Here is a 15197-nt window from a genome sequence, read left to right on the forward strand (position 1 = left end):
TAAATGTTGTAAATGTAAATGTAAATGTAGAGCTCGGTGAAGCTATGGAGAACGAATTTCAGATCAGGTCAGGTTGGGAAGCATGCACTGATACAGCACGTTGCCACACCCACCACACAACAAAACAGCTCAGGATTCTGGTTGACAAGCCCCCCCAGGGAGACACGCGGTCCAGTCCCACCCTCCAGAAATGACCCTCTATCTGCCGCAACCAGGTACTACGTGGGCATCCCCTTAGCCTGATCCAGCCACTCAGGTCCTCAAAAATGAGCCGGATCACCCTCGGGGAATCACGCCACATGGCTGTAGTGCTGTAACTGACGCTCCCTCACAATGCAGGTAATGTGCCTCATTCGGGACACCGTGAGCAACACAAAGAGTCACAGGACTTCATCTCAGATCACTGGATAGCGTCTAGAACTCTAAAGACTTGGACTATCGTCCTTTTGCGGAGATATCAGGAGCGCCACACACCCCTTTCCAGTCACCTCAAGACCCCCCACCATGCTCTCCCAGTCCGTCTACTGACTTCATAGGAAAAGTCACCAAAAAACATTAATGTCACTGCTGAGATAAAAATAAAAACCTCTCGACAAGGTCGACACTCTCTCAGCAAAATTTCAGATGACCTCAAGCACACTGGAAGCCACCACCATGTCATAGCTATATTCTAGCTTTATGTCCTTCAGTAACTCACTTCTTACTTAGACAACTCTTTGATGATGAGAAAGGAGTCAATCACCCAAGTCATCGTCATATCAGTGTATATCACAAATACCACGTGACCTGATCTGAAATGCCATTAAGAATGGGTTTCCTAAAACATAATAGTAAATTAATAGCTCCGTTTTTGTCCCTTTTGTATATCATAGGTTTTTCTATTAATGTGGAAGGAATGTGACAAGAGCCCCCAGCAGATTGTGAAGGAGCAAGACCTGGGCCTAGTGCAGAACGAGAAGATCCTTGAAGAAATCTGTCAGAATGTCCTAGATGGCCATCTGGAGGAGGTGGGTACAATTCTCCCAGAATTTTTTTTTTTTTTTTTTTCCCGCAACAGGTGCTCATCCCCGATTTTCTACTGATTCTCATTTTGCAAGAATCGCCTATACTGTTTGGCAAATGTTTGTTCACACCTTTTTGCAAATCAGGCCCAATGCATTTAAAATGGATTTTAGTATTCCAGTGTAAATCTGGAATGGCAAAATCTACTTTAAAGCTGAGTCATTCAGTGGCATAAACCAAGACAAAGTCATTTATGACAGCTCTGTAAGCAGTGTTATTCTTTAATATTCCATATATTTATCAAATTAAATCATTTGCAATCTTTCTGTCCATTTTCTAATTCATCTATTTAGTTTATGGCCACAATGATTGCTTATCCTGCAGTAGTGGGTGCAAGATTAGAACCAACCCTAGCACACACACACACACACACACACACACACACACACACACACACACACACACACATGCACAGGCCTGGCAATAATGTGCTGGCTAGGACTGCAGGTTGTGGTCAGTAACCTCAGTTTCTTATTATTATTATTATTAAATACTAGGAGGCCCTGTCACTCCTACCTCAGACCACACCTCTGTCACACTTCCTTCATACATATCCTGTACCACTCTTACGTACTTCTCTGCCACTCTTGACTTCCTCATACAATATGACAACTCCTCTCTCATCACCCTGTCATATGCCTTCTCCAGGTCCACAAAGACGGAATGCAACTCCTTCTGCAATTTTCTATTCTTCTCCATCAACACTCTCAGAGCAAACATCATATCTGTAGTGCTCTTTCCTGCCATGACATCGTACTGCTGCTCACTGATCCTCACCTACCTTCTTAACCGAGCTTCCACTACTCTTTGTCATAACTTCATGCTGTAGCTGATCATTTTTATCCCCTGTAGTTACTACAGCTCTGCACATCACCCTTATTCTTAAAAATCGGTACCAGTACACATCTTCTCCACTCCTCATCCATCCTCTCACTTTCCAAGACTGCATTAAATGATCTGGTTAAAAACTCCACTGCCATCTCTCCTAAACACCTCCATGCATCCACAGGTATCTCATCTGGACCAACAGCCTTCCCATTCTTCATCCTCTTCATAGTTGTCCTTACTTCCTCCTTGCTAATCCATTGCACTACCTGGTTCATTATCTCAACATCATTCAACCGTCTCTCTCTCTCTCATTCTCTTCATTTATCAACCTCTCAAAGAACTCTTTCCGTTTATTTTGTCTTTTATTTTTCTTTTCTTCATTATGTAAAGCACTTTGAGCTACTTTTTGTATGAAAATGTGCTATAGAAATAAATGTTGTTGTTGTTGTTATCACCTTGACCTGCTGCTCATCTTTCCCAGATCAGGCCCACTGCCTAGCCAATCAGTCCAGGTCCTTTTCTCCCTCCTTAGTGTCCAACCTTTCGTACAGCTACTCATATGCCTCATCTTTAGCCTTCGCCTCCTCTCTCTTCACCTTATGCCTTATCTTCTTGTATTCTTATCTGCTTTCTTCATCTCCCTGATAATCCCACTTCTTCTTCACCTGTTTCACTATATACTCTCCTGTACTTCCCCATTTCACCACCAGGTTTCCTTCTCCTCCTTCCACTGTCCAGATGTCATACCAAGCACCCTTCTGGCTATCTCCCTCACTACTTCTGCTGTAGTTGCTCAACTGTCTGGTAACTCTTCATTTCCACCCAGTGTCTATCTTACCTCCTAACCAAACTCCACTTTGAGGATTCCCTTTTCAACTTTCATCATTTGATTCTTGGCTCTGCCCTCACTCTCCACCTCTTCTTGATCTCCACCATCATCCTACAGACCACCATACTATGCTGCCTAACTACGCTTTCCCCTGCCACCACTTTGCAGTCACCAAGCTCCTTCATGTTTTACTCTCCGACACAGGATATAATCCACCCTTTTACGTCACCCTGCATTCTTCCCTCTTCTGAAAATACATATTTATCACACTTGTGTCCATCCTTCTCGCAAAATCCACTATCATCTGACCTTCTGCATTTATCTCCATGAGACCATACCTATCCATTACCTCCTCATCCCCTTTTTTCCCTTCAGCAACGTTTATTGAGATCCACTCCAATCACCAATCTCTCTCCCTTGGGTACACTCTCTACCACTTCATCCAACTCTCTCCAGAAATCTTGTTTCTCATCCATAACACACCATAACTTGCGGGGCATATGCCCCAACCACATTCATCATCACACCTTCACTTTCCAGCTTCATTATCATCACTCTGTTTGTCACTCTTTTCACCTCTTGACATACTATTCCTTCAGGATAACTGCTACCCCATTTCTCCTCCCTTCCACACCACGGTAGAATAATTTGAACCCGTCTCTGATACACCTGGCCTTACTTCCCTTCCATCTAGTCTCTTGCATGTGCAATATATCAACCTTCCTTCTCACCATCATTTCAGCTAACTCTCTCCCTTTACCAGTCATACTGCCAACGTTCAAAGTTCCTACCCTCCCTTTCACTTGCATACCCTTTCTCCACTCCTCCTAACACTGGACATGCCTTCTCTCTCTCTTCTTCTCCTTCAGCCAACAGTAGCCCAATTTTCCCCAGCACCCTGTTGGCTAACACTACTGGTGGCAGCCATTGTTAACCCGGGCCTCAACCAATCCGATACGGAAATCTGTATTGTTTTCCGCATATTGGTCTGGCAAAATTTTACATTAGATGCCCTTCCTGACATAACCCCTCCTCATTTATCCAGGCGTGGGACTGGCACAAAGAAACACACTGGTTTCTGCATCTCCCCGTGGCTGGGTTTAAAACTTGTAAATGTCCAAAATTCACAAAAATGCCCTTGTGAAAGAGGAACTGTCAGATCCCTGACTTGAACAGACAAATCTGTTGCAAATACCCATTCTCCATCATACCACTCCATCCCATTGCACACACAGTAGCAAGATAGCAGCATACAGGTTAAGTGAGGAGATCTTGTGTAAAACTGACAGCGCCTCCTCAGTCAGTTGGAAGTGGGTTGTTTATTTAAAGTCCAACATCAAACAACATCAAACAAACCACTGTCCATTGTAAAATCTGTCTAAAGTCTATTTAAACTAAAGGTAGCGATACATCAACCTCATTGCAGCATCTCTGTCAGAGGCACACAGCTGAATGGGAGAACTGAGCAGCTTTGCAACCCTAACCTAACCCTAATACCTGCCGAAATGTAAGTGAAATATAGCAGTGACATTTTCCCTGACCCAGACACCAATCTGTTTAAGTGGTGGCAACAAACTTCCCCAAACTCAGTAATCTGGCCAGGTAAATATCTGTCCACCCATGCTACAAGTGCCTTATCAGAGAACGTGTTTGGTATGGGGTGCAGCATTGTAACATTTCACAGGGAATAGGAATACAAGTCTATCTCTCTAACTCTCTCTCTCTCTCTCTCTCTATATATATATATATATATATATATATATATATATATATAGTGGGGAACAGCCCGGGCACAGACAGGTGTAGACATCGTTGGTTCAAACCCACACACATTTATTTACAATATTTACAAGTGAAAACACAGCACACAACCCAATACTCCCCCAAACTCCAGGCCACACCACGATGCCTTTCTTCAGGTCCAGAGGTCCTCCTGAGCTCTGTCTCTCTTCCTCCCGACTCCAGCCTGGACGTGCTCCCGGTGCCTCCCAATGAGCACCAGCCGGCACTCCCTGGTGTGGCGGAAGTGCCGGCTGTGCACCCGGAAGCACTCCAGGTGTCTTGGTCTTCTTCCCAGGGCTCCACAGGCATTGGGGCGCCCCCTGGCGGTGACCACGGGCCCCTATAGGGTTGAGTTTCTAAGCTCTGTTCCCTTGGTCCCCAAAGCCACTAGGGCGGTCACCCCCTTGTGGTCTGGAGGAGGCGTAAGCCCTCCTCCGGTCCTTCAGGGCGTTCCGGCTGGGTACCACCCCAAGCCACTTACCACAATATATATATATATATCCTCTTTAATAAAATCCCTGTGTGCGTCCATGTGTCCGTGTGTGTGTGTCTTCTGGTGAAGTGCGCATGCGCAGGGCACGGTGCGATGCTTCAAAGGCCGCCTGATGCGTCACACAAGACAGAGAGGGCGGGACCTATAAAATATCGCGCGGCCGATCCATTCGGATTTCGGTAAATGAGGTAAGACCTAAAACATAACGCACAAAAAAATCCAATCGGGTACTGAGACGCGGAGACCAGCTTCCCCAAAGAGGTGGGATTAGTGTTTGTTGTTCACTCTGAGGATGTCAGATTTGCGATTAACAAAGTTGGCCTGGTAAAGTGTTTTCCTAAATATACAAATTTTCATGATATTACAATAGGATGACATTTAAAAGATTTATTTTCGCGCACATAAAATCCATTGCTGGGGGGACGCCATACATACAATAATCATTGTAATGTAAAATACACACCCACACACCAAGCACACACTAGGGCCAATTTAGAATCGCCAATCCACCTAACCTGCATGTCTTTGGACTGTGGGAGGAAACCCACGCAGATACGGGGAGAACATGCAAACTCCACGCAGGGAGGACCTGGGAAGCGAACCACAGGTCCCCAGAACTCCCACTTCTCCATCGTGCCGCCCATGTCTAGTATATATATATATATAAAATCTAATGTATGTCTGTCCGCTTTTCACTAAAGAACTACTTAACGGATTTAGATTGGGTTTTTTTCTTAATTTGCTTGAACATTCCAGTTAATTTTGCGACTTTCATTGCGCTAAGTATCATAGTTCGCTTTTAGTAGCGATTTATTCACCTGAATCCAAGAGAGACACAGTGGGCCGAGGGGAGGGGAAAGTGGGACCTCGGGAGTGGGGAGGCGGGTGGTGCCCTCTTCACTCACCCGCCAGCCTCCGTTCGAGTCAGTCTACCACTCTCCACGTGATGGAGTGCACCTTACCTCCTGTTAGCTAGCGATACCTGTTTGTTCATCAGACATTATCATCTAGAGACTGTTAAGGAGTAACGTTTGGTGTTTTTGAGAGAGAGATCCGTGTGTTTTAGAGGGTAGCTGCTGATTGGCACTTGCTCTTCTCCCCATGCGAGGGACGCCCTCCAGTCAGAGCTGAACACGATCAGATACAGTGCCAACATTTGACATTGGAGCATACCTACCTTCCACAAGGCCAGAATTACATTTTTTTTATTGATTTTTAAAGTTTGTCCTGTTTCACAACTACGTGGGTGGAGCCGTTGGGGGGGACAGCTAATCTATTATAAAGATTGCAGAAAACCTGTAAAAAAACATTTAAAGACATCACATTTGATTTTGTTAATTTCCAATCATAAACGTTCTGTTTTATTTGCAAAATCTTTCTTCAGCAATCCAAAGCGTTTTTTTTTCAGGAGGGAAATCTTATTTATTAATTCCTTGTTTGTTAACTTGGGTTGGCACTTATTGATCCCCATCGGGAAATTCACCTTTTGCACTTTACCCACGCTAACAAATGTGAACAGCCAGAGAGGAGCATTCAGGGAACACTTCCAGTTCTAAATCCACTTCTTTTACATGCCTGTTTATACAGAAAAATGCTGTGTGAGACTTTCCCGGACACCACCAGTCGGAGACCACATCTTTATAAAAGCACACGTTTATTAAATCACTAATAAACACAGTTCTTCACTCCACACAAAGCACACAGCAATAATCACCCTTAACTCAATGTCCTTGGCCGCCTTTACTCCTCCAGGGAGCTTCGTCCTTCTCCCACTCCCGACTCTGGCTCTCTGACTGCAAGGAGTCGCCCCTTTTATCCCTGCCCGGATGTGCTCCAGGTGGCTGATGATGTCCATCTTGCAGCACTTCCTGGTGTGGCAGAAGTGCTGCCCTTTGACCCGGAAACACTCCGGGCGTCCCTGGCTGATCCCTCCGCCATCTTGCAGAGTGTGGCGGAAATAACAACATCCGGGTCCCACGAGGTGTAAAGCGCCCCCAGGCGGTGGCCACGGGTCCCAACAAGTCCGACAGTTCGTTCTCCTTTCCCGTGGTCCTCTCCTGCTCCGTGGCAGTTGTGTCTTCGTGGCCCGGAAGTTATTCTTGCCACCTTCTGGTCCTTTTTGGCGTCCCGGCCAGGTAATAATCCTGGCCACCTGCGACAGTTGTCAAGAAATGTGTGTGATATCCTAAAACGTTTTGTTTGTTTTTATTGTTAAAAAACAATTCATTTGGATTATGTCTTATTTTTAGGTTTTTAAAAGAATAAAATGAGATTAAAATGGAAAAGTCAGGTGTGGATGTTAAAAAAAAAAAAAAAAAAAAAAAAATCTGAGATTTTATTTTTGGCGAAATGGTGGCGCAGTGGGTAGTGCTGCTGCCTCGCAGTTAGGAGACCCGGGTTCTCTTCCCGGGTCCTCCCTGCGTGGAGTTTGCATGTTCTCCCCGTGTCTGTGTGGGTTTCCTCCCACAGTCCAAAGACATGCAGGTCAGGTGGATTGGCGATTCTAAATTGGCCCTAGTGTGTGCTTGGTGTGTTTGTGTGTGTCCTGCGGTGGGTTGGCACCCTGCCCGGGATTGGTTCCTGCCTTGTGCCCTGTGTTGGCTGGGATTGGCTCCAGCAGACCCCCGTGACTCTGTGTTCGGATTCAGCGGGTTGGAAAATGGATGGATGGATTTTATTTTTATGCTCTATCGTCTAATTGTTAACGCATTGACCTGCACAGCCTGTCATGGGCCTATGATGCAGCTTGGCTTTTAAAAAGCCTGCATGGAGATTTTTGTCATTCCATTCACAACATGCCACAGTGAACCATTGAATTCTGACCTACTGTGTGAAATATTGAAGACATTTATAACTAGTTTGGAAAGCCTGTCACCCATAGACACTTCTCAAACAGTGAAATTTTGAACTTGTATATGTTGGTAAACTATCCAAATTTGTTAAAGTTGTCATATAAGAATAATTTCAGAAAACAGTAGGTTTCAAACATTTTAGGAGTTTGTAATACTGTAGATCAATACAGTCTATTCATTCAGCCCTGAGCCCATCCGTAACACCGTTGAGTTCTGCAGTCCAACCAGGGGAGAGCAGAAGAAATACAGAATGAGTTCCAAGCCCACCCTACATAACACATCTATTTCTGCCATTACAGCTTCATTACAGATTACATAACATTTAACTTGCAGTTCACCAAGAAAACGGAGTCTCTCAGGGCTAAAGTTGAAATGCTGAGCAGGTCCCTGTTGTAGAATATACTATTATGTGGGTAATGTGCCGACAGCTGCAGTTTCTTGCAGGTATGTCATAAATATGTTAATTTTTATACACAACCTGTTCCGACAGAAGCAACAAAATGGTCACATGGGAAGTCTGTAGTAGCTGATAGAACTTAGTGTTTTATGAGCTACGTCTAAAGCAGGCGAAGTTCTTTAAAATATAAAACACTATTGTACAAAAAAAAAAAAACCACCAAGCACTCTCATGGTATATAGTGCCCTCCACTAATACATTTGTTGAAAATATCTTTATTGTTTATCCTCATGATCTTTCATTCAAAATATTAAGAAAAAACAAACCTTTGATTGAAGTAAAATAATTCAAAGGGAAAAGGAAATATCATAAAACAAATATGTGTGTCCTGCGGTGGGTTGGCACCCTGCCTGGGATTGGTTCCTGCCTTGTGCCCTGTGTTGGCTGGAATTGGCTCCAGCAGACCCCCGTGACCCTGTGTTTGGATTCAGCGGGTTGGATAATGGATGGATGGATAAAACAAATATAGGTGTGCCACAGTTATTGGTACTCCTTTGTTTAATACTTTGTGCAGCCCCCCTTTTTCCACTTGTAATGCTCAATGTGGATGGAGAACACATGGCAAGGGATCTGAATCCACTCCTACCTACAGAATCTCTCTGGATCCTTCAGATTTCAAGGTCTATGCTTGTGGACCTTTCCTCTTCAGCTCATCCTACTGGTTCTTCAATGAGATTTTGATCCGTGGACTGAGACGGCCATAACAGAACCTTGACTTTTGTGCTCACTGAACCATTTCTATGTTGATTTTTGTGATTTTGTTTTGGATTTTTGCCATGCTGTAAGATCCAGCCATGGCCCAATTTAAGCTTCTTTGCAGAGGCAGCCGGGTTGTGATTTAATATTTAATGATACTTGATGTCCATGGTGTCATGCACCCTAGCAAGTTGTCCAGGGCCATGTACAAAAAAACAACCTCCCAGCATCAAAGATCCACCACCACACTTCACAGTGATGATGAGGTACTTTTCTACATGCCTCTACGCCAGACCACCTCTGATGTTTGTTGCCCAAAAGCTCCATTTTTGTCTCATCTGACCATCCGCCTCACTTCCCGTGGAAGTTCCAGTAACTTTTGGCAAATTGTAGATGCTCCAGTTTGTTGTTTGGTGACAGCAGAGGCTTTTTTTGGCAACACTCTCAAGCAAGTTGTGATTATGTAGTTGTCATCTCATCATAGCTTTGGAGACATTTTGACCCCAAGGTTCAACTAAAGAAGCTGTGATCCCTGGAGCTTTTTTGGCCACTTGAAGCATCCTCTTCACTGTGCATGGGGTCAATATAGACACACGTCTTCTTCCAGACCAGTTCTTACCATCTTCAGTTGTTTTGAACTTATTAGTTATTTCCCTGATAGTAGAAATGGGCATTTTCAACCAATTATCTATTTACTTATAGCCATTTTCTTATTATGCATCCATTTTCTGATTTGTGGAGCTCAACATCTACATCATTAATGTGTTCTCAGGTTCTTCACATTGGGATGGATGACTAAGGGAATTTCGCCTTCAGCTCACCTCATGTTTAGTCAGACAGGAAAAGATGGCTGACCACTTAAGTGTTTCTGCTCACTCAGATATGGACTTAAAAATGTAAAACATGAACGGGAGTATACTTAAATCTCATTTTACTCATATGACTTCCTAGGGGCACCGGTAATTTTAGAAATACTTTTGTGAAGAAAACTCACAAAAGTTTAGATTTTTTTTCTGAATATTTTGAATGAAACATGAAGGGATAAACACTTAAGACATTTTTTTCGCAGTCTATTTTGGTTATACTTACCAAGTGTGCCAATATTAGTGAAGGGCACTGCAGACCAGTAGGTAAACGAGTAACCTTAGGCTGCCTTGAGGATTCACTAAGCAGCAAGTCTGTGACAGAGAATGCTAGAAGACATGAGAATGAACCCTGGCAGCTTGTCCCTTGAAGTGACCTTTTTGAATCAGGGACTGGGCAGAAGAAACACAGTATAGTAACTCCTCCATTTTCAGAGTGAGTCCTTGTATTGTTGTGAACTCATCTCAGTTTGCTGGGTGGGGAACTGCTGGTGGTCACCCGTGAACCCACAATATGATGCTGTCTCCTTATAGTGTGAGCTAATAGGAGGACTCCTTATCTCGACCGCGCAGAGACAACTTCTGAACACTGTACGCAGAGTGCTTCTGGGTGACGTCAGCTGAGCTCGCTCCGTCTCTTTCTCTGTAACCACATTTTCTGCTAACACGTCCACTAAACCCTAAAACTAATAAGCTGATTCTGGTTTAACCACAATTCTCTGAGTGCTGCCTTTGATGCTATTTGTCACACCACTCTTCTTAATAGATTATCTTCGATTGGCATTACCCACACTCCACTAGATTGGTTCAGATCTTATCTCTTAGGCCGCACTCAGTTTGTTCAGCTTAAACCTTTCACATCCCAGCCCACCGCTGTTACTTCAGGTGGGCTCTGTCCTGGGACCCTTCCTTTTCTTTATTTACCTCCTTCCCCTCAGCAAAAAAACAGACTGATGTTTAATCAAATGTTTATTTCTTTTAATGTTGATGATTATAACTGACAACTAATGGCCTGGCAGAGCATTAAAAAGGAGGAAACCCAACATCTGGTGATGTCCAGGAGTTCAAGACTTCAGGCTGTCATTGCCAGCAAAGGGTTTTCAACCAAGTATTAGAAATGGACATTTGATTTCCAGTTATTTAATTTGTCCAATTACTTTTGAGCCCCTGAAATGAAGAAGGGATTGTGTTCAAAAAATGCTTTAGCTACCTCACATTTTATGCAATCGTTTTGTTCACCCCACTGAATTAAAGCTGAAAGTCTGCACTTCAACTGCATCGGAGTTGTTTCATTTAAAATTCATTGTGGTAATGTACAGAACCAAAATGAGAAAAAAGTTGTCTCTGTCCAAATATTTATGGACTTAACTGTAAGTATGTTCACTTGAATTTCCTGTTGAACTAATTGGAGAAACACAAGGTCACAGTTGATTTGTTAATTGGTCTGTAATATCAGTTAAAAGGTAAAGTATTTTTTTCATGAAAATGTAGATCAAACAAAAACATATTAAATGTTTATCACTTTACTCCATTTCCTTCCGTCTCGTAGTTTAGGGTTACAACAAGGTTTTGTGAGTATCGATAACCCTGATGCTCTGGGCTCTTTGGCCCAATGTCTTGTCTTGTATTTCTGAATGGATGAATATTAATTTCCCCAAGCTAAATAAGAAAGTGGTGGCTCTGAGGCTGGGCATCGGAAGGTTGCTGGTTTGAATCCCGTAAGTGCCAGAACTAACACCCAAGGTTATCATAGTTAACGAAAACTAAAATCAAAACTGAAACTATTATTAAAAAAACATTTTCGTAAACTGAAATAAAATAATTAACAAAACCAAAATGAAAAAATAAAACTAAATGAAACTATTAAAGTAGCTGGAAAGACTAACTGAAATAAAATAATAATTTACTAAAATATTTTTAGTTTTCGTTTTTGAATGAATATTCTTGCCGTTAGTCTTTAACCCTAAAACAGAAAGTCATCCCACACGAGTCGCCCGCACATATTCATCCAGTGATCGGTGGCTGTTCACACAGCATTTGTGGTGATAAAGCGAGCTGAACGCGGATGTGTAAAGCGTGTGAAATAGAAAGCGATTTACTGTGCCGCCTTTCTTTGTGCTTGTTGTATATCACGATGTAATTCAAATGCCTGAAAACAGAATGTGCTGGTCAACAAAGCGTTTACCATATGGACAGAAAAATCACGAGTGAGTAACGTTTCTGTTTATTTCTCAGGTGACTGCTTTTTGTTGACGGCAATTCACCCGCCACTTCGCATAGGAGAAATCGTTTTTACTTTCTCATATACGAAGTATACAGGAAGTATAGTAATCATGAAAAAAATTTGACCTCAATATTTTGATGCATCTTGACATGATAGACCTTCCAGTATCCAAAAATACTGTTTTTTTGGAATTGTGTGTCTGTGTGTGTGTGTAAACACGATAACTCAAAAACGCAACTAGATAGATGAATGAAATTCGGCATGTGGGTGTAACACCACAGTTGTAGATCTGTATTAACTTCTGGACCAAACCCATCACCCAGAAGTGGTACTTCACCTGAACACATACTCAATTTTTTTTTTTTTTTATTCAAGCGGCAGCAGAGTCCGATTTATTCAACTTTACTTTTATAATAATTGTTCTATATATTATTAATTTGATTTGTTTTGATGTTGACAGTTCCTTAATGTACATAATATAAAAATATAATCATTGTCTTGCGGTTTACTCCTCAAATATTTATCCCCATATCTGAGTATATGAGAAAGTCTCGGGGAGGCCACTCCCGGTTTTTGAAAATAAAACAGCACTGATCGAGAGACTGACAAGATCATCATACAAGATCAGCATATTGTTACTGACCAATCATTTTTGCTGTAAAAACATCGTTTAACAGTGAAGCGATACAAACACTGATAGGTAGGCGAAGAGAGTCTGCCAAGCGATGAAAAACTAAACATACTAAAGGGTTTTTGTATTTATTCTATATTTATTAATTTATCTTTTTTAGTTCATATTCACAACTCAAAATACCGGATATTGTGAAGGTAATCCATTAGCAGAATTATATTTTAAAATATTTGTCTCCCTTTTTTCAATGTTTTTCTCTCTCTCAAAATAGATAATTGAAATATCCTATTCATTTTGTTCTTAACATCAGCCTTATATATAATTCGCCAGCCTACTCACTCACTCACTCACGTCCGTCCGAAGCCAAATGCGCAGTCGCCTTCTGCGCAGCTGGCCAAACAACCTTACGAGACCGACATCGCGGCAGGCGGCGCATTTACGGCTGCAAAATTCAAAGAGAAAGGCGACTTCAATTAAAGCTCTAGAGGCCTGAAAGGCAATTTCGAGTACAGCACGAGGCCTAATTACGCATTCATTCAATACACCTATATCAGGTTTGTGGTGCTTATACTTATTACTGTTCCACTTGTACCCGTTTCATCTTACGTTGTCGAAACAGGCTCTTTGTCTAGTCATACATATTGCATACCATGGAGTTTTCCTGCCTTACATCCAAACCTGCTACAGTAGGTTCCAGGTTCCTGTGATCCTACTCTCGATAAACAGGTTTAGATAATGTATATGTTGTTCTTAATCTCAGACGCTGTCTCTGTTGTTTTATGCCTGTCCGTACTCCTATTACCTGCTCTTGCTCTGCTCATTATGGGTTTACTGTCCTATATGGTGGGCTATTCAAGACTCACCACCCCTAACCTTCGCACTACATGCTTGTTTTTCTTTGTTTCCCTCAATACAGCGAGGTGGGGTCTGCACACTCATTCAAGTCTAAGAGCCCTGTTCTTCCTAAGCCCCTATTTTAAAAATTATAAAATTGTGTAAAATTGTTCATAATTAGTATCTAGTTTTGATTGTGCTTGTTTTTATCAGACAAAAGCAAGACCAGATAGTAAACCATGTAGTGTAGTAAGCTTCCACTAACATTAAACTCGTATCCAAATCCGTTAAATGCACAGTTCTGTCTGATTGTGACACAAAACTAAACTCCATAGGAGCTCCATGCCATAATTACTAAAACTAAAACTGAAACTAATAGATATAAAAGTAAAATAGAAATGTCTTTGTGAAATGAAAAACTAAACTAAAACTAAAAATACACAACGAAGGAAAACTAAAACTAAACTGAATTTCCTAGTAAGGTCAGAAAAAATCTAGAAGTAAAAACTAATATAAAAAGGCAAAACTGTAATAACCTTGCTAACACCACTCCTTTGGGCCCTTAACCTGCAATGGCTTCATCCTGGGTATGACATTAATCCACATCCAAGCCTCCAATTTACAGGGAAAACTTGGGGGTTGGTGGCAGGATTGGCACTCCAGCCACCGTAAAAAAAAAAAACAAACTGAAGTGTCACCCGCTGCCCTCGGATCTCCTCTCCTCCATTCTCAGAGGTCTTTTCTGCTGCTCTGCGCTCATGAGACTTGAATATCTATGAATAAATTATCTCCACATCCCCACCTTTGTATTGGTAGCCTTGGGTATTTAATTTATTTAATGTCCAGTACTATGACTGTCCTTTAAAGAATAGGAGATGAGGGAGTGGAAAGAGATTTTGCCTGCTGCCACTGGCTTACACGGCATAATGAATAATACACGAGGAGACCTTCGGCCTGCATTCTTTTGCATCAGCGGTATTTGGTTGCCCTGTTTTTGAAATACCAACCTGACATTACATCAGACGCTGCTTACATTACCTATGGGCTATTTAATATAGAACACCGCTTCTTCTGCTTGTGGCTTTAAACAGATTCCTCTTATTTATTTATTTATTTTTATTTTTTAGGTTACAGCAATCAAAAAAGGAAATAAAAGAGTGCTCAACAAACTCATCGGCCTGGTTCAGAAAGAAATGAAGGGCCGAGCTGATCCCATCATGGTAAAAACACTCCTGGAGAGAAACATCTCCTGACTGTGGACTGCGGTTTGTTTGTCAGTTTTGGGACATACGTGTAATGTCTGTGTGATTAAATGTGCTAAAAGGTGTATTTTTGCTAGAATTGTTTTCTGTTCTTAGCAACACATTTATACTTTCAAAGGTAAGTTTGCTCATTTATAAAGATATCTCCGTCGCCCTTTGTAGAATTTACATTGCTCGAGTCTGTGAGTTAGGGGACGGGAACAACAACAGCAACTCGCCTTCTCATTTGTTTTTGTTGTATGCTCGGCGTTTCCTGTTTACACCCATTTATTTATTTCATTTCATTTCTTGTCTTTCTCTGGAATATCAACAGCAGGTGGGTTAAGGGTATGTAAAACCGTTTCACATTAGGCAGATATTGTAAGTCGCTTCATTTGTAAAACA

The 15197-nt window shown here is 42.1% G+C and overlaps 1 protein-coding gene across 2 annotated transcripts in view; it reads left to right on the top strand.

The window, feature by feature from the left end:
- The window catches only part of gatb (glutamyl-tRNA(Gln) amidotransferase, subunit B), a 217019-nt gene extending 202141 nt beyond the window's left edge, over positions 1 to 14878 (top strand). For both annotated transcript variants that reach the window (XM_028802695.2, XM_028802697.2), the window contains exons 12-13: positions 873 to 1007; positions 14679 to 14878. In XM_028802695.2, the coding sequence (XP_028658528.1) occupies positions 873 to 1007; positions 14679 to 14804 (261 nt within the window). In that variant the 3' untranslated portion in view covers positions 14805 to 14878. The remainder of the gene's footprint in view (positions 1 to 872; positions 1008 to 14678) is intronic.
- Positions 14879 to 15197: the final 319 nt, after the last annotated feature.

Source organism: Erpetoichthys calabaricus, chromosome 5 (genome assembly GCF_900747795.2).
Source record: "Erpetoichthys calabaricus chromosome 5, fErpCal1.3, whole genome shotgun sequence".
Classification (NCBI taxonomy): Eukaryota; Metazoa; Chordata; class Cladistia; order Polypteriformes; family Polypteridae; genus Erpetoichthys; species Erpetoichthys calabaricus.